General features: G+C 39.0%; 1 protein-coding gene across 1 annotated transcript in view; it reads right to left on the reverse strand.

Annotated features, from left to right (window-relative positions):
• TG (thyroglobulin) overlaps positions 1-18,673 on the reverse strand; it is a 162,003-nt gene that overhangs the window by 82,339 nt on the left and 60,991 nt on the right. Inside the window, exons 34-37 of the mRNA XM_074837627.1 lie at positions 18,524-18,667; positions 15,219-15,275; positions 3,025-3,159; positions 1,763-1,927 (exon numbers count right to left, since the gene is read on the reverse strand). Of these exons, the coding sequence (XP_074693728.1) occupies positions 1,763-1,927; positions 3,025-3,159; positions 15,219-15,275; positions 18,524-18,667 (501 nt within the window). The remainder of the gene's footprint in view (positions 1-1,762; positions 1,928-3,024; positions 3,160-15,218; positions 15,276-18,523; positions 18,668-18,673) is intronic.

Consider the following 18,673-nt stretch of genomic DNA (forward strand, 5'->3'; position numbering starts at 1 on the left):
GAAATGAAAATTAATCCCATTTCCCTTATTTTTAAACTGTTAAGTGTCTAATTCATTTCTTTAAATGAAACATAGATAAAACTGTGTTATTCTCTCCCTATAAAATACTTCATGCTATGCCAGATGTTGGCTACTGGATATGAGCATTTAACTTTCCAAACCCTTACTCAAACATTTCTTCCAGATCAGACATCATATTAGAATATAAATCTGACCATTTGTACAGAAAGGGAGAGAGATTTTCAGATTTCCACACCCCAACCCCAGCTTTAAAAAGCACAATGTTAAACCTTTAAACGTTTATAGCAAGTCAGAGAGAGGAAAGATAACCACACAGCTCATTGGTTTGGGCTCTCACCAGGAAAGACTTGCACTTCAGTCCCCTCTCCAGTAGCTGTTTCATCATGTGAGACAGAAGAGCTTCAACAGAAGGCAATGAGTACAACCTATGTCCAAATTCCCTACAGTCCTGTGCAGGGACTGCTGTTCTTGAAGTGGGAATCACCAATGCAAGGGCTCACTTTAAGTCACGCACACGCATGCCTTCTACATGCCAGAGAAGGGAATGAAAGACTGTAGGGTACCAGAAGGCTTTCATCACCATCTCATCCACAGAACTTATGCCAGTACCTACATTTTAGATCAAACATAATTTTCATCTGAATTTATTTTTTGCTTGCAGAAAATTATGAAATATTAGGGGGTTATAGTTTGGTCCAAATTTTTTTCTTTCTTATATAAGGATTATCTGAATAATTGGTTATCTATCCAAAGAAGAGGTTTTTCAGTAATGCCTTACTTTAAAACAGAGCTATGTGATACCTTGTACTATTTCTCTCCTAAAACAATGTATTTGATAGGAAGGAACCAAATTCTAAGTCATGTGACTAAACCCAAAACTGTACAGAAATATACAAACACACAAGTCTAGCTTTTATGTCTCTGTCTGTGATTTTGTTTCATTTGACAATGATAAACTCCTTTTTCTCTCATTGAATTTGAACCTCGAAGGTTCTTATTGATTTGTCAATTCTTCACAGAAATTTCAGGGAAGAGAAAATGTAATATTTCTTCCTTTCCCCCTTATTGTTACCTCATTTATAATTACTTCTAATAAAAGAAATAATCAGTATTACACAAAAAGAAAGCAGTCTCTTTTAAAATCAAGGGATAAAACCAACAAAACACAGTTACAAATAAGGACATAACCAAATAGAATTTTTACCTGTCTACACAACTTCTATTTCTCTCTTAAATAATTTTCACTTCTTTAAAATATTAGTTCATCTTGGTTTAGGGTTTTTTGTTTGTTTGTTTTCTCCAGAGATGGTCCTTAAGACTTTCAATTGACAGTGGGTTTTCAACACTTCTTGTGTTATTCTTGGAGTTTAAAAGGAAGAACATATAGAACCATCTTCTGCAGATGAAAAAGAAGGAGCTGGACTTTCATTAATGCTTTTTTGTTTGTTTTTATCATTCTGAACTTTTCAAAACATCGTTCATAGACCAGATTTCCTTTATTATAGCTGCTTCAAAACCAGATGGTAATACTATGACTTCATGCATTCATACAGAAAGTATTTGGGGATGTTTTCCCATCCTGCTTGGCTGTAGCTCTACTGAAACAGCAATGGACAGTTGTCTTGGAGACATCCGTATTGCTTGATGCCTAGTGAGGATTTCCTCACTCTTCCCTTCACAAGAATTGTGCACAGGCCACCACAGCTGAGTTCCTTCCTCCACAGCTTTAAATGGCTCTTACCTTGTCTCCTGTAGATGTATGTAGCTGGCTCTTTGAGTAAAATCCAGCAGCTATGCCCTTGCATGCCATGTGTGCATATCTGTGTATCGGGGTAGAAAAGGCATCTTACTGCTGAAGGCTGCATTTCCAGTGTAACCACTGTACATGACTGGTTCACTGAACAAGCTGTGAGGTGAAAGTGAAGAAAAAGAGCAGGTAAAAATATATCGTCAAAGTATTTTGTATGACATTGTTATAAGATGCTTAAAAGAAATGTTTTACAACAGGTCAAGCAACAAGGATATGAGGTAGCTCTAAAGCAGAATAATGGGACATAAATGTCCTCAGATTCCCAGAACATTCTCCAAAATAGCCAAAGGACAAAAGATTATATTGGCTTTAAAATGGAGCAATACAGCAAGAGAACTGCTATAACAGGTTTTAGGAGAAGAAAAACATCTAGTAAAGTACTGAGGACCTCAGCTGAATTCAAACTGTCCCCAAGGAGTCCCAAGGAAAGGTTTCAGAACAAGAAAAGTGGTCCTCTCACTTATCCCAGTTTGTAGCTAGAGGTGGGTATCCAACTTTTCCTTTAGAAAGGCTCCTTCAAACAGTTACAGGAAAAGGAAAAACAGTAAGTTGCACTGCTCACCCTCATAGCGTGAGGACCATCTTCTGCAAAAAGCAGTACCATTCCAAGAACCATCTTTTGCAGTAGGTGGGAATTTTTTCCTTATTTCTACTGCTCTACGGCATCAAAGATTTGCCAGTCATGTGAAGTTAAAGCACTCTTTGCTGTCTAGTCAGGCTATTGATTAAAGCGGTTTCCTTTGTTGTTACTACAGCCCAACCTCTGCTTCATCCCAGCTCTCAATTAACCTTGTGCATCACAGCTACAGGTTACTTTAGATAATGGTAGGTGGCTCTACCATCTGTCTTACTTGATGAGCTTCCCTTTACTGTTCTTTAGAAAATAATGACATCATCCCTTTAATTATTTGCTACAATATTCTTGAAATTGTACAATGCCTGGAGAAGCAAGAGATCTCCGTGCCCAAAAGGTGTCAAAATTACACAATCACTGTATGGCATTTTATGTCTATTGTATCTTTCATTAGATAAAGCATTTCAGGTCCCTTTTCTCAAATTCAGAAACACTGCGGTAGTCTTTAAAAATAAGTAAAATCAGTGTATCCATGTCAGAAGTGTGTGAGGGAGTGTTCTTGGTTTTTCAGGCTCAGAAGACAATATTTTCTGTAAGGCTATGAATAACCATTTCTTACCAGATAGACAAACATCTCTGGCAGTGGAGAAGTCATTGGATATATCTCTACTAACATGCACAACTTCAAAGTTTGAGATGGATGAATCCATGAGAACAGAGGACACATTTAAGGGTTGCCATTTATCCAAATACTCTGTAAAATGAACCATACAAAAATAATATAACTAGAGGGATCAGTAAAAACTTCAGAGGAAAATAATATAGAATTAAAAGCACTGGGGAATTCCCCAATGAAAGACTTTCACCTTTCTTTGTATCAACTGGGGAGAAATGAAATATAACATTCAAGGCCTCTGATTTACTAGAGGGTCCAGCCCATTTTCAGAGATCACGTAGAACTGGGTTTACAAAGGTATTCAGTTAACAAAGAGGTAAATCTGGAGCAGCTCCATCCAGGTTTGCATGTAAATCCAACCGATTTAAATAAAAGGTTTCTGAACAAGCCTAATTACATTAAAGAGCATGGGTCACAATATTTGCACACAAGTTCCTGAGCAGGTACAGCCACTAATTCCTTGGAAAGTAAGTGGGGATCCTGCATGCGACTGAGCACTCCCAGAACCTTCAGCAGACATCCACATCTATAGCTAAAACAGGAGCTGGTTTCCTAAGGTAGGCTTCACCTCAGTCACTTGCAAGGTAGATGTATACATCTGAGTTAATTACACTAGACTCCTTGTACCATCAGGAGGAACAGACAGTCATATTATAGAACATCACCATCCTGGTTTAGATGTTTGTTTTAGGATGAGACAAATCATGTCCAGGAATCCACTGATTACATGAGCCAGATGTCCATGTTGTCTGTACAGGGAACCTCACGTGAGTAGCTGAAATGGAAGATGCCTGCATGTATCTATATAGAGAGCAAGTCCTGACCTTACAAACTGAGTGAAAATAAGACAACGGTTTTTGTAAATGTTGTATTTTGTCTTCACGTCCCTTACAAGCAATCAACCAAACTCCCACAGAAGCACATGCAATTTTCACAGGTTTACAGACATTTTTTAAAGGTCACGAGGGTTATTTTGATAATTTAAATTTGATTTTGTAGACAAAATTACATTAAATTCTATGAACGGTTACAATATCATGTAACTACTACATAATTAAGATTAAATTCTAATTCATATGTGTACATACATATTCACAAACATGTACATATGTATATATACATACGTATATTGCATATATAACATGTATATTCACATATATACAGGCACACATGCATCTACATGTGTGAGCATATACGTACACATACATTCTGACTCTAGTATTCATCAAGAACTATTCTTCTGCCTCACAGTCAATTTTTTAAAAAAGCCACAAACATTCTTTTCTCATACACAAACAGACAAAAATATCTGCAGGGCCTCAATTTTGCACACAGAAGTCAAAAAAGAAGGCTTGGGAAAGAATGGGCCTTTAATTATTTTACTTCCTTCCAACAATTCAACATGTTTTAAGAGCAAAAGGGCCCTGCTGTGACCACCGAGTCCTAAACAGGAGGTTGGTGTTACCCTTTCCATGTAATTGTAGGATGAGGACAGAGCTGAGTCGGCTGTTGCCTCGCTATTCCTGGTGAACAGATCTTGCCCTGTTGCTTGAGTTCATTTACCATACACATACAAAAGTTGTGGCTGTTCATTTCATTAAAAGATTTCTTTTAGTCTTCTGAGAAATGGGTCACTTGCAAAAACGGCCAAAGTTTCCTTCCTTCCCCTCCTCACAGAAAGTCAGCTGTGGTCATACCACTCAACATCAAATCTGAAGCTGAGGTCTGGGGTTCATACAATCAGGTCTGTGGCGACTTTGAAATCCTGGTGTTTACATATTTGTCAAGTTGCTGAGAACCCAAGAGTCAAGGCAGGCCACAGACTAGCCTGGTTGCATTGCTCCTTGACCAAATAGGCAGGAAATAGCAATGACTAAATTAGATTTCAAAATTATTTTATTCCAAATAATTCATGACAACACAGGGTAATTGCCACAACTCAGGGCTCTACGTTGATGTTAAAAGTCTTTGCTTTTGCAAGGTAAATCCTTCTCAAGGAAGTGTAAACCTCAAGCATGGGTTATCTCCCAGAAGACAAGCTGAAAATATCTGATGTGTTACTACCATTGCCAAGGCTGTTACCTTAGTGCTAGTTCCTTTGCTCTCACCCTTGATGAAGAAAACATCTGATGGAGTGATGAACCGACCTACTGTACTGCATATAACTTTCCAGACAGCCCAGCCCTAGTTCACGCCTGTGAACTGGAGGCAAGAAAGCAGCACTGGCTCCCATGGGTTTTTTTCAACCACTTCAAAATCATTCTATTCCTGTTATATTTGGGAGCAACTCTTCTAAGAGATAGAGGCTGAAAGTCTTCAGCTAAGCAGAAATGAAGATTAATTTGGTATTGCACTATTATATGCTAAAACCCACAAGCTTACTTGATATCGCAGAGTAGCAAAGTCATCATCAACACTATATTCAGAGGGAGTCTGAACTAGTAAGGGAGCAATGATGCTGCAATCACATCTTGATTTGTGCAACAGACTCACTGCACTTAATTTTTTCTTCCCTTAAGCGCCGACTATTCAACTATTTTAGAGGAACACATTGATCTTAGACAGGTGGAAATCACTACATTTCACATTGCCAACGGTTTCTCTATTTTAAAATTGTCTAATATGACCTGTTGCAGGATCCATGTTAGAAAATTTCAGCTTCTACATCTGTGGTGACAGTTTGTGACATTTATTTAGAAATATATTTAAAAATAGAAATCAACTCTGCAAATCATGGAGAATTAACCATTACACCCTCTCCAGATATCTGCCTGCACTACTAGAACCAGCAGGTGTTACTTTTCCAGGTTATATCTTGTCAGTTTATGTTTTCAATTCTTTCTTTCTTTTCTTTTTTTCTGAAAACATGAACAAGAAAAGATTTTTTTTATCAATATGACTTAAAATTTGTTTTTACATAAGAGCAATATTTTCATCTTGCACAGCATACAGTTCTAGTAACTGAAGTCCTGCTACTGGAACAAGAAATCTCTCTAGGTTCAGACACAAAGCTTCAAATTACTAGCTGTGGCTCTTTAAAAAAAGAGCCTTGTCTGGATTCTATTGTAAGTCAACAAGTCTGGGTGCATCAGTGGTTTTGGAAGATATTTCACCAGACTGACTCTCTTCCCATAGCTTCCCTGACTTACTGAGTGACCTCGGGCAAGTCTCATAATCCTCATATGCCTCCATTTGCCCACAGGTCAAACATTCAGAAGCGTTCTTGCTAAGCTAAATTCTACTCTCTCAGGGAAGAAATTAAAAACAATTCCACAAAAGCAAAATTAATTACTTGGATTTACAACTCCAGCACTTGAATTTGGCCTCCTGTATCTATTTCCCTGAGGTTTACTAGCTTATCGTTATTAAAATCTTTTGAAGGTGCTCAAATTAAAATTGTGAGTGCACACTGCCATTAATAGGTACATGTAACGTGTTCTACATTTGATCACAAGCTAAACTTCCTACTTCTATATTAAAAGATTTTTATTTTATCCCTTTATGTGGGATAGAGTCAAGTTAACATTAATTTTAAATACATGTAAGACACAATGGACACTCTGCTGTCCATGCTAGGCACAGAAGAGCAACCACTCATGATGCAAACATCCATATATTGTACATTCATACCTAAAACACATTTTATTTTGCTTATTCTTTGTCCTGAACCCCACAGAAGTGACTCTTGCAACCTCCCACTACATGCATGAGGTTGTTTTTTGGCTTGATTTGGGGTTTCTTTTTCATTCTCAGTGCTGGATGAAGCAGTCATAATCTCAGATCAGATTTATATACTGAGATTTCCAGTGTTTTCCCTTTCCGATCTTCTGCCCAGCTGACCCCAGATGCAGATATATGCAGAAATACTAATGGTAATTTTAATGACAGAGCAAAGCCCTTTAACCCAGAGCTGTCCATGGCACCACTGTGGACATTACCAGCCAGCAGTTAGCTGCAAAAGAGATTTTTGGCTATTAGTTGTTTTGCTTTTCCCTTCTCTTGGGCAGCAATGCCCACAGCCATGCACACCTACTTCATTACGTGGGCAAACCAGAACTTTCTATTGCTGATATAAACTTGCCTCATCTAGAAACTGCTCTCAGAAGGCACACAGCTACAAACTGCCACTTCTTTACTGAAAATGCGTCGTGCACCTGATGGACTGGAAGACATTTCTGGTTTATATATAAAGCTCTGACCTTCCAAACCACATTTTGGCAAATGCATTGATTGGATAATTACAGCATTCTGAATCCAGCCAGCCCTGTAACTTTTATTGCAAAATTATAGATGTCCCATACAGACAGCCTCTCTCTTCCAGATGTTCTTGTTTGGGTAGGCAAAGTTTAAGACTGGATTTGCAAAAGGACTCGCACTGGCCTTACTCTGCTCCCAGTCAAGTCGTCAAGATCACAAGACTGGAGTAAATTTCCTGGGGGCACAGAGTTCAGGCTCCCACTTTCACAGGCAGTGACATAAAATCCTTTTCATAGTCAACAGAAGTTTCATCACTGACTTCAGTAGAAGCAAAGTGGGATCAGTTCTGAGTTTGCTGGAAAATTTGACATTTGATATAAGGAAACAGATACAGAAGTGCAATAAATTAACAAGTTACATTTAGAAGAAAACTCGTGAAGTTGAGGAGGTACATAAATCAGATGAGGTTAACACAAGGTTAAGAAGGTACATAAACCAGATCTTTGGGTTCAGTATGCCTAATTTATGATTGAAAGACAAATTCTGATCTTAAATCTGAAATTTGTGAGCCATATTTAATAGCCCTGGCTCAAACCAAAAACATGCATACAGACTGAACTCTTGTGTTTTATATTCCCAGAATTGAGAGTTTTTTTCCAGTGAAGACTGCTAACCTGTCTGTATACCAACAATCTCCAAAACCAGCAAATGGGTCTTTGTGGGTCTGCAGAAAATATACTCTTTCTAAAATATAGTTGGTTCTCATTTTCATCCATCCACTGAGATTTGAATAATTCAAAATGAGTCATTTTCTTAAAACTGCTGCATAATAACTATAATCACACCTCATACACACATGTCCCAAAGTAGAAAATGTGTTATTTATGGCCTTTAGCTGTGAGAAATCTTGCTATGCTCATGTTAAATGCAAGCTTTCTGCCTCCTTCCGTGGTGACAATTATAGTAAATGGTATAGTAATAGGATATTAAAAATGTACCAGATATTTATGCAGGTTTAAAATAAGCTGTTTTCAAAAGACTGAAATCCTTATGTTTACAAACAGAATAAAAATTGAACCTAAGACTAAAGATAGAGTAATTCTACACCAGAGGTCCAATATGCTGTGTGTGAGCATGGTAGATCAGTTCCCGAGGATGGATAAAAAAAGGCTGTCTTTGTTTCACACCAAAGATCTCTCTGACATATCGTCAGCATTGTGGGAAAACAGGAAGACAAATGATACTATTAATCACCAAAGTCAGCTACATCAGCACCTGTACTGCCATCAGCATCTCTGCTGAGAATGGAAATACCTCATGTGCTGAGATAGCCCAATCAGAAATTTATTCTGAAGTTGGAAAATTCTGTAGCCACTGCTCAGTCCTGCATCAAGGGAACAACTATAAATCATTAGGGGATCACAGGAAGCAGAAACAGGAAGGGCCTAACAGATCATTACATCCATATGACTTGGTGGTTTCTCAATTAATTACTTGATTTGAAGGGCGTGGGAATGGAGCCCATATGATCTGTATATGATCTGCAGTCCCAAGCAGAGACCACCATTTAAGGGCCATTGTCTTCTCGCAGTTGCCAAATCTAAGATAGATGTTAGTATCCTACTTAAAACCGAGGAACCTGAAGGCACAATTGCTCATTAAAGTTTGGATAATTACTTATACAATTCATAAGTCTCATCAAAATGTACAAAAGCGGGAGTCAGTGTCAGTCCTCCCCTCCACATGCACAGGAAAAATTTCAGACTCTCCAGTTTGCTTTAAGCACAAGTATTTCTCCTAAAAAGCCAGGTAACATGTTTCATAGATTGTTTTGCTTCTTTCACTCTTAATTATAAAGACATAAAACCTTCCACAGCTCAAACCTCTGTGCATAAACTGTTTGAATAACAGCATTATACAACTGTAAAATAACAAATCATAATTCCTCATAAACATTTGGGTTTTATTTCCCCCTATCTTACAGCTAGTTGCAGAAAGTTACATCTCAAACCTAATTATGAGAACTGACTGATTTCTCTTTTACATAACATTCCTCCATATTCACACAACTGAGTGGAGCTGTTATTTAAATACCAGTGTTAAGTAAACCAAGACTGCAGCATGACATATTAGCATTTTCAGCACAGGCAGTCTTAAAATAACAGCTGTTCTCCCATGGTTAAAGGTCACAGATCATACCTGAAACTCGCCACAGATGGTTCCATATTCAGTGCCATCACAGCATGTTAACTTCTTCAGGGGAAAAATTGCTCCTAATGTAACAAGTCGGACTTTCCTAGTCTGTTCAGGCTATATTTTTCAAGCACTATTTCTCAGATAATAGAAACTATGTGGAACTCACAACAGACCAGCAGGAGCATTCTCTGCTCCATGGGATACATGTACAGAAGACAAATAAAAGTATTCATTTAATTAAAGATGAAACCCACACATTCAGTTAAATGCATTGCAAATCAGTGATGAAGACGACTTGGAGAGTTTAACCTTGTATTAGAAAGGGTATTGCAAGAATACAAGTAGGCAAAACATGTTGAAGCAACAACAAAGCAACAAGAATTCAGGTAAGAGACAGTGTGCAGCTCACCTCCCTCCTGCCAGACAGCAGTGACCTGTAGGCATTGCAGAGCACTTAATTCTCCTTTTTTGCAGTCTAACAGAGTGTTAGAAATACCTAGCAGTGCTGCTTGTAGGGGGAGTAGCCTAAGGAAAGCCAACAGAAGCCTCAGGCTGTTGAAAGGAATCACAGGGCCACAGTGGACTGCTGGATGAACAAGCTGGTACAAGGCAAAGAACTGGCAAGAACCTCAAGCCTTCCCTCTTGTTGTGTCTCCCCTGAGGTTAAACTCACATGGGGAAGGGAATTTTTTGCATCTCCCTGATGGCTGCAGGCTGCTCTATGACAGGGCATGAAAAGAAGCTCCTATTGAAAATTATTTTTGCCATTGCAGATTCAAAGGTCTAGAGGTTTTATGAAGATTATTGCTCATTAACATCTTCACAAGGCCAGATTGGGGAACAGAAAGAAAACAAATACATGGTTTTACTCTATTTATTTAGGGAGAGTTTCAGTGAAGGAAACTCCGGTAAATTATTTTGTTGAGACAAAAGAATTAGGTTTCAACTCTCCATCTTTTAAACCTGTAGCAACTGTAGAAGAACTCCCCTTTGTGTACAGTGGAACTAACAGGGCTGGACAGTGCCTTGCAGCTCCTTGGCTCAAGGATTTCTGCCTTCAGACAGATACCAGGATAAATTAAATCATTCTAGCTGTCACTTGCTGACTTTGGGAAGTTAAAGATTGTGTATGCAAAGCTTTAAAAAAACAAAACAAAATTTAAAAAAATGGTGAGATTCTGAGTTTAAATAACACAGACCGTGAGACAAATTAAGATCTGGTGACAGTCCAAAGAAAGAGAATCTAGCTCTGTGAGAGCTGGCTTCATTGTAGAATAAAGAGACAAACAAAATGGTTTGGGGACCATAAAATTTTCTTTTAAAGACTGTTCTCCAGCTTATTCAGGGAGAAAACAGATATTCCTGACAGGTTGGTTTGTGTTGATTTCTTTAAAGTAAAGAATGCCACTTCAGCATCTCCAGGGCAGAAGGATTCTACTGTCTCTTCAGAGATGTTAAAATCCGAAGTGATATCCTTCCATAAGGGTAGAGATGGAGCAGTTGGTATTTAACAATCTGGCCTCCTGCAGGATGTCATGGGTTCCTCAAAATGCAGCTTTTTATAACTACATAAGCCAGCAAATGTAAGAAGTTACCTCAGCTGGCAAATCTTGCTCTCCTCACCACCTAAGAAAAGACAGCAAAGAAGCCACTAGTCCTATTAATTTGAACTAGAAAAGCTGAAGCATGTGTGAACATGAGAGAGAATACCTATTTTCTCAGAAGGCTGAATGTTAAAACAGCTTCTCCATATAATTGCTAGATGAAGGTCCTAACCAGTTTTCAGACAGAGCTGAAAGACAACTTGATGGAAGACAGGTTGATCCGAGATATTGTCCATTTCTCCAGCCTGTTGAGGTCCCTCTGAATGGCACCACTCTCATCTGGTCTGTAAACCAATTCTCCCAAATTTTTATCATCTATAAACTTACTGCAAGTGCACTGTCTTATTGTCCAGGTCATTATTCAAGACATCAAACAGTATTAGGCCCAGTATCAACTCTGGGGGTACCCCAGCAAATGGCCTCCAGCTCAATCACAATTTTGTGCCCAGCAGTTCAGCCAGCATTTATTCCACCTCATTGTTGATTCTTCTAGACCTTACTTCAGTTTCTGTGAGGATGTTATGTGAGACAGTGTCAACAGCATTTATGAATTCAAGATAACATCCACTGCTCTCCCCTTATCCTCTCCCTTATCTCCTTACCCTGACTGTAGAAGACTATCTGGTTGGTCAGGCATGATTTCACCCTTCATAAATCACAGAACCACAGAATCACAGAATCGTCTAGGTTGGAAAAGACCTTGAAGATCATCCAGTCCAACCATTAACCTAACACTGACAGTTCCCAACTACACCATATCCCTAAGCGCTATGTCGACCCTACTCTTAAATACCTCCAGGGATGGGGACTCCACCACCTCCCTGAATCCATGCTGACTACTCTGAATCACCTTCTTGTTCTTCATATGTCTGGAAATGGTTTGCAGAATCAGTTGCTTTATTACCTTCCCAGGGATCAAGATGAGGCTGACCAGCCTATCAGATCCTTGGCTCTTCCTTCTTGCCCTTCTTGAAGACAGGACAGGGGTGACATTCACTTCCCTCCCAGCCTCAAGATCCTTCTCCATCACCAGGGCCTTTTGAAGGTAATTGAGAGTGGCCTCACAATGACATCAACCAGATCCATCTACAGTCATGGGTGCATCCCATCAGGCCCCATGGGTTTGTATGTCCAGCTTGTTCCCTAACTTTATCTTCCTCCACTGAAGATAAGTCTGCCTTCCTGCAGTCTTCTCCCCTTGCTCTCAAGGGCCTGAAGGATGGACTTACCAGTAAAGACTGAGGTGAAGGAGGCAACTCCGCCTTTTCCATATCCTTTGCCATCATGTCTCCTCTATTCAGCAGCAGACCCACATTTTCCATACCCTTCCTTTTGCTGACCATGTACTTTGCAGAAATCCTTCTTGTTGAGGCTTTTTCTACTATTCTATGGCCCTACGTGCCTCTATCCTCTCTACTGAGAAGAACAATGAGTAAAATAGGCAAAGCATCTACTTCCCATAAGACTGGAAATAAGTCTGCTAATCTGGGTTTCTTCAAAATGTGTCAGGGTGGGAAACACCACAGACTTGGATGGAGTTAGCACCCTGACTGCAAATAGGAGGAAGCAAAGTGCTGGGCACTCTGTCCTGAGCATTGTGAGGTGGCTAACTAGAAAATAAGACTGCCAAATGCGTTAACTGTCTATTGAAATACAGGCCTTAATTGTGCTTCAGTAGACTCAGACTCTAGATTGGACATAACATTAACTTCATTATTTCAAAGAGCCTTCTGGAAAAGTACTCAAATTTAAGTATCTTTCTGATCTTTTGATGGAAAGTTCTTGGGGGTTTTTTTTATATATATATATGTTTACTTGCACACACATATATATGCAAACATGACAGTGCCCTTATGTAGTGACAGTTTCTCACATTCACCATCTGGTTACCAGACAGGAGTCACAGAAATTTTTTCTTCTCCGTGTACAAGCAATACCACAATGTAGCAAATTCAGTTACTGCTAGCTTTTCTATGATGTCCAACTCCAAACCCATTAATCTTCTATAGCATATATTAATATAACATATATAATCATAAAGAGTTTGGAAATGTTTTTGAAAATTTTCCAAAACCTCTGACAACGTGACACAGCTAGCAATCTGACCTAAATAACAAGGATGGTACTTTTACTATCAAAATGAGGCAGAACATAAGGACAGATGGTGCCCAGTTGCATTTTGAATACACTGCTGCACACACTGGTGACAGAGACCCAAAGAGTACAGGATACTAGTGCTAATTTGACATCCAGGCTAGTTGTGTTCTTTGTAATTCGGTGACTTCTCCTGACTGCTGTCCTCAGGACCACTCTAATCCAGAATCCTGCTTCTTCATGGGAGGGTCTGCTCCCTTGGGTGGTTAACCAGACCTTTGCAAACCAAAGACATCCCTAGTTGCTCTGCATTTGGGAAGATGACCTGGAAACGGGTGTGGTAGATCAAGATTGTTACTAAGGGTAAGATGAGCACCTCACTCGCTGTGGCTAAATTCTGAGCAGTCTTTACAGTAGAAAGCAAATGACAGATAGAAAGGCCTAATTTCCTTAAGTGCTGCCTAGGTCACCATTTTCCCAGATTTAAGAAAGCAAGAAATACATAAAATGAAAATGACAAAATTACTACTAAACTTCACATTGGGAGGAAGAAGACTTTAGTAAAGTGGTTTTCTACATCCCATGGGAAAAACAGTTTGAAAACTGTTGAATTGCCCAATCTACATATTACTCCACTAGTTTCTCAAAGCATTCACACAAAAATTGTTTCTGCTTACCTATAGGTGTCTTCCTTATTATAAAAGCAGAAATTCTAATTACTAATCGTCTGAACATGATTATGATTAGTAGTCATAGATAAGATGATGAACCAGTTAGTAATAAATTCTGAACTCAATATTGAATTTTAACCATCTTCTGCAAGCCCAGTTGCATATGGTGTAACAAAAGACAGACACAAAGAGATTAACAAATTTGCTCAGATCAAACTGATAATCAAAGGCAGAGATGGATGAGACTTCTCAGTTTCAGTCTGACCTGAGGGCTAAATTGATTTATCTAATGACTAGTCAACCTGCTTCCTTTCCGTTATACATAGCATTTAGCAAATATGATGTGCATTTCTGGAAAGGACACATCAGGGAAGCCTGTAGCTGTGAACAATTTGCATATATTTTCAGGGGACAATAAACACAGAGCCCTGAAAGACAGCAGTCAAGTTTCATTTTTTGAGAGGATACACCCACTTTTAAAATAACACATGTGAGTACCATAAGATTACTTTACTGCAAGACTGAATTAATTTTTCTTCCCAATACAGAAAAGATGGTGTAATAGCAAGTTACAGCATCTCTTCAAAAGCGAGACCCAACACACACCTCAAATACTACATTTCTTGTGATCTGGTTCTGAATAATCTTTGAGATAATATTCCCATCCTTGCTGGAAACCACAAACAAGGACTAAAGGCAGTACAATTTATCATTCTTCTATACCACCAATTATAAAGTAATATAAACCTCCATTAATTTCTGGAAGAGTTGCCCCTTCCATTGTTTTGTCTTTTGCAGAAAACTAGATGTGCTAAATTTGACTTTGCAATTTTTTGTATCTATTTGAAAACTCATTGTCACTCCTTGCATTTAGCATTACTGGCAGAAACTGATGGTGATTTGTCTAATTTAACATCCCTTGTCACCCTGGCAAGCACCAGATGCTACAAGAAAGGCACTAGAAACCCCACAACAGCGGACAATAATGTAATAAACAGCTTTTCAGGAGGCTACCCTTGCCAGAGATTTTCTTCATTGGTATATGAAGAATATGAAGTTAATCTCAAATATGAAGTTGTATCTATTGAAAGTGATGTGACATCTACACTTATAAATGATAAATTGCTTGATCAGCCCTGCCAAATATTTTGCCTCAGTGACCTCTTGTGGCAGTGAGTTTGAGAGATATTAGGCCAGCATTTTGGATGAGAACAATTCTTCTGTTTAAATGATACACAATTAATAAAAATGAGTAAACATCTGAATGAGTAGTGACAGAGAACACAACTATTTCATTATAGTGTGATCTTCTAGCAATACATACAAAATACAGGATGTTTCCTTTTTCTTTGGCTTAATACATGAACACACTTACCACTTTCTGGTCTGAGAGGTAAACTAACAGGTGGACACATGGTGTTCTTCAAGTCAGCTAAAACCAGAAAAAAAAAACAAAACATTTGAAAACAATTACACTTGAAGGTTTAAAATGTAATCAACACTTCACTGTTTCCAGCATTACTTCTGGGATCTGAATGTTGCATCTTCTCACCACAAACACCAAGAGTAAGGATGCAATGCTGCTTTGCTTCTAACCCTTTTGAGCTCATAAATGAAACCAGACTTCCATAAATTTCTGTATTAATAGATGTTCTGACAAACACTTTTCAAAATGCAGTTATTTATGAACAGCTCATTTCAGTAGTTCTGTGCTTTTTTCCATGCCACTCTCTGTATTTTGTTTTCTGCATCACAAGAGACCTGATATTTTCTCTGCTTCTTGATTAGCAAACTGGAATTTCTCAAAACAAGAATTAGGAACAAGTCAGTTTCCAGCAGGAAACTTTCAAAATTAAAATTCAAATAATCATTCACGTTTTCCACACACAAAACTTCTCATTTGCTAGTATTTCCCTTAAACATTTTGTAATTTTAAATAACAAACAAAAAGTTTCCCCTGTGCATTTATATTTTATAAAACACTTTGGCTAATCAAATCAGTTATAAATTCTCTGAAATAACCAACCCTATACAGAAGCTGAAGACAGATCTGATTTTCTGTTTGCCTCTTCCACTTTTTACTGCTCATGCATGTAATCAACAGATATTTCTAAAACCTCAGGAGTTTTACCATTCACATTGACAGGAACGAAGGATTTGGGCTATTCAGAACTCTCTTTAAAATGCTACTAATGTTTCTCATTGACTGAGCTGCAACCATGACTACACATATGAAGTCAAATTGTTAATGAGCGGAGTCATGCAGGCAAACAGCTCACATGTCAATTTAAGATACTAAGAAACGTGGAGACACAAGTACCTTCCTACAACAAGACTGTGGACTAAAACCAAAGACCCTGCTTCATGTTAATGTCCCGCTGCCTATGGTAAATTCCTCCTTCAGGTTTCATTCATTTTTCCCTTTTAGCCTCAGAGTTTTCTTGTTCCGCTTCCAGGTTGCCAGACCCCCAAGACACCAGCACAACTGATACAAATTTTTGTCTGAAAATATCTTCATTTGCATAAACATCTGTGCCTTGCTGTCTGTTATGGTGGAAACACATCTGAAGCTTCCTAACTACATAAGGAAATGTCACCATCTCTCCTAACACTCCCACTTTGCATACACCCAAGGCTCCTCTTCATCATACCTCTGTCCGTGAAGTGAACAACATACTTTATTGTCAGTTGGTACTTTGTCAACGAGATTAAAAACAATTCCAAGAAGTGGAAGTGCATCTGTGCCTTCACTGTCTTCTCTTCACTTTGTCTTTCTGCCATTCTTCATTCTTACCCCTTGGCTGTTTCTCAGTTCCCCCTGTCATTGCTTACTTTATCAGGCCTGTTGTTCCCTTCCTCTCAGTGCCTCTCCACTAATCCCTCCCCAAGCCCACACCAAGGATTTGGGAAACCCTACAAGCATCCATGGTGCCCCCTCAACTCCATGCTGTGTCTCCTCTTTAACAAGGGTTACCCCACTGGGGAAGGAAATGGATGGTCCAGTGGGCAGAGTGCCAGTGTAGGACTTAGAAAAGCTCAGGATCAAGTTCATATTTCAGACACTTCCAGTGTGAATGAGGGTTTTCTTTAAGTTTACTAACACTGTAAAATGCAGTGTATTGCCGGGATATCTGATTTAGCTTTACACAATTTTAATTGGATTACCTTTATATCACATTGCGGCAGGTGCACCCACCCAATGAAAATAGGGCTTCTTGGCTGCTGAAGTGTAGCAGCTCCTGATTGCTTTTGTTCTCAGGGCTTCACGGTAATTGGGGCCTTTGGCCAATGGGAGCCGCTATTGACTACAGGTCAGATTCGGCCTGGCTATAAATGGAGTCCCCTGGGGAGCCATTTGGAGCTCGTCCCCTGGCGCAGCACGCTGCGGTCGAGGACTCTCCCCAAGGAAACTCCTCGAGGTGACTTGGGTTGGGACGCTGCCCTGAGCAGGTCCTTGAGGTTGAGAAGGGCCCTCACTTGTCAGGTGAGTGATAGAGCATTTTGGGTTGTCGTTAAACCCTAGCAGTGGTGCTTTGTTCTGTGTTTTGGGTTGTCCTTAAGCCCTAAGGATTTGTGCTTTGTTATGCATTTTGGGTTGCCTTAAACCCTACCAAGTTGTTCTGTTCTCCTCTCACAGACATTTGAACCTGTAATTTGCGAAGGGCTAGTTAACTGTGTTAATAATAAATTTTTAATTTTTGGTGGTTAGTTGTTTATTTGAGAGCCTCTGTAACACACATGCACTGGACAGTATGTATCTACACTTCATGCCACCCCTCTCCACTCAGATATCAGTCCTTCTCTACTTTGTAAAAACTAAAGGAGTTTAAAAGCAGGAAAAGTGCTCCTTATTCATTTTTTTCCCCTGATTCTGTCAACATCACCAGACTTGCCCACATGGGCCTCACTGCTTTCAGTGGAGTTCAACAAGGTCATTCCCATTTAAATTCAATAACAGGCTATCCTCCCATAAAGGGGGATACAGTCAGACAGGTGTCATCCTTATTGTTTCAGTTATGTTAAATCAAAGCTTAACAAAGTAGAACTCATGAGGAATGTGACAAATGACAAACCCATTGAAATTTTTCAACAAAATAATGGAGTCTTTTGTTTTGCTATGGAAAAGAAAATTCACATTGACTAGATCTGATCTGATTCCTCTGGAGGAAATAATCAAACCTCTCAAAACTTCTGTTTAAACATGTGATGGCTTCTTAGTGCTTGAAGAATACAGTGCTACCTTGAAATTTGGTCTTGGCCCCTTCTTTATCAAAACAGCCAAAACTGAATTTTAAATTCCGTAACAAAACGAAAACTTTTGAAGTTATTCATCCATACACACTGTTAAACCATAAGCCAAGCAGTGAGAAAGAATGGTGTCCTGACCAGGACTGTGCAGAGGGACAAAATATATTTGGATTCCAACACTGACTGCAAGTCTCCCATATAATCTAAGAAATTAAATTATACCTCTTTGAGGTACTTCTATTCCTTTTCTATTAAAATGAGGATTAAATTGCACCTTTCTTTCCCTTGCACGTACTTATCTGCCTTGTCTATTTGTAATCATTGCAAATAGGTTCTCCATCTGAAAGTTGAAGCTTCTATACATTGAAGCTAAATAATAGGCTGCAGTGTGCAAAAAACAGTTGGGAAATCCATGTGCCCTGAATCACTTACCAGGTTTTTGATACCAGCCAAACGGGTGTATTCTGACTGCAGCATCTGGTGAACTACAGTTTGAAACTTGCCAAGCACTTCTTGTTTCCTCGGCACATGTCTGGATTCCTAGGCTGTTCAGAGTCAGGCACACAATCCTTCCACCTGCCA

This window comes from Strix aluco, chromosome 1 (genome assembly GCF_031877795.1).
Source record: "Strix aluco isolate bStrAlu1 chromosome 1, bStrAlu1.hap1, whole genome shotgun sequence".
In the NCBI taxonomy this organism is placed as follows: Eukaryota; Metazoa; Chordata; class Aves; order Strigiformes; family Strigidae; genus Strix; species Strix aluco.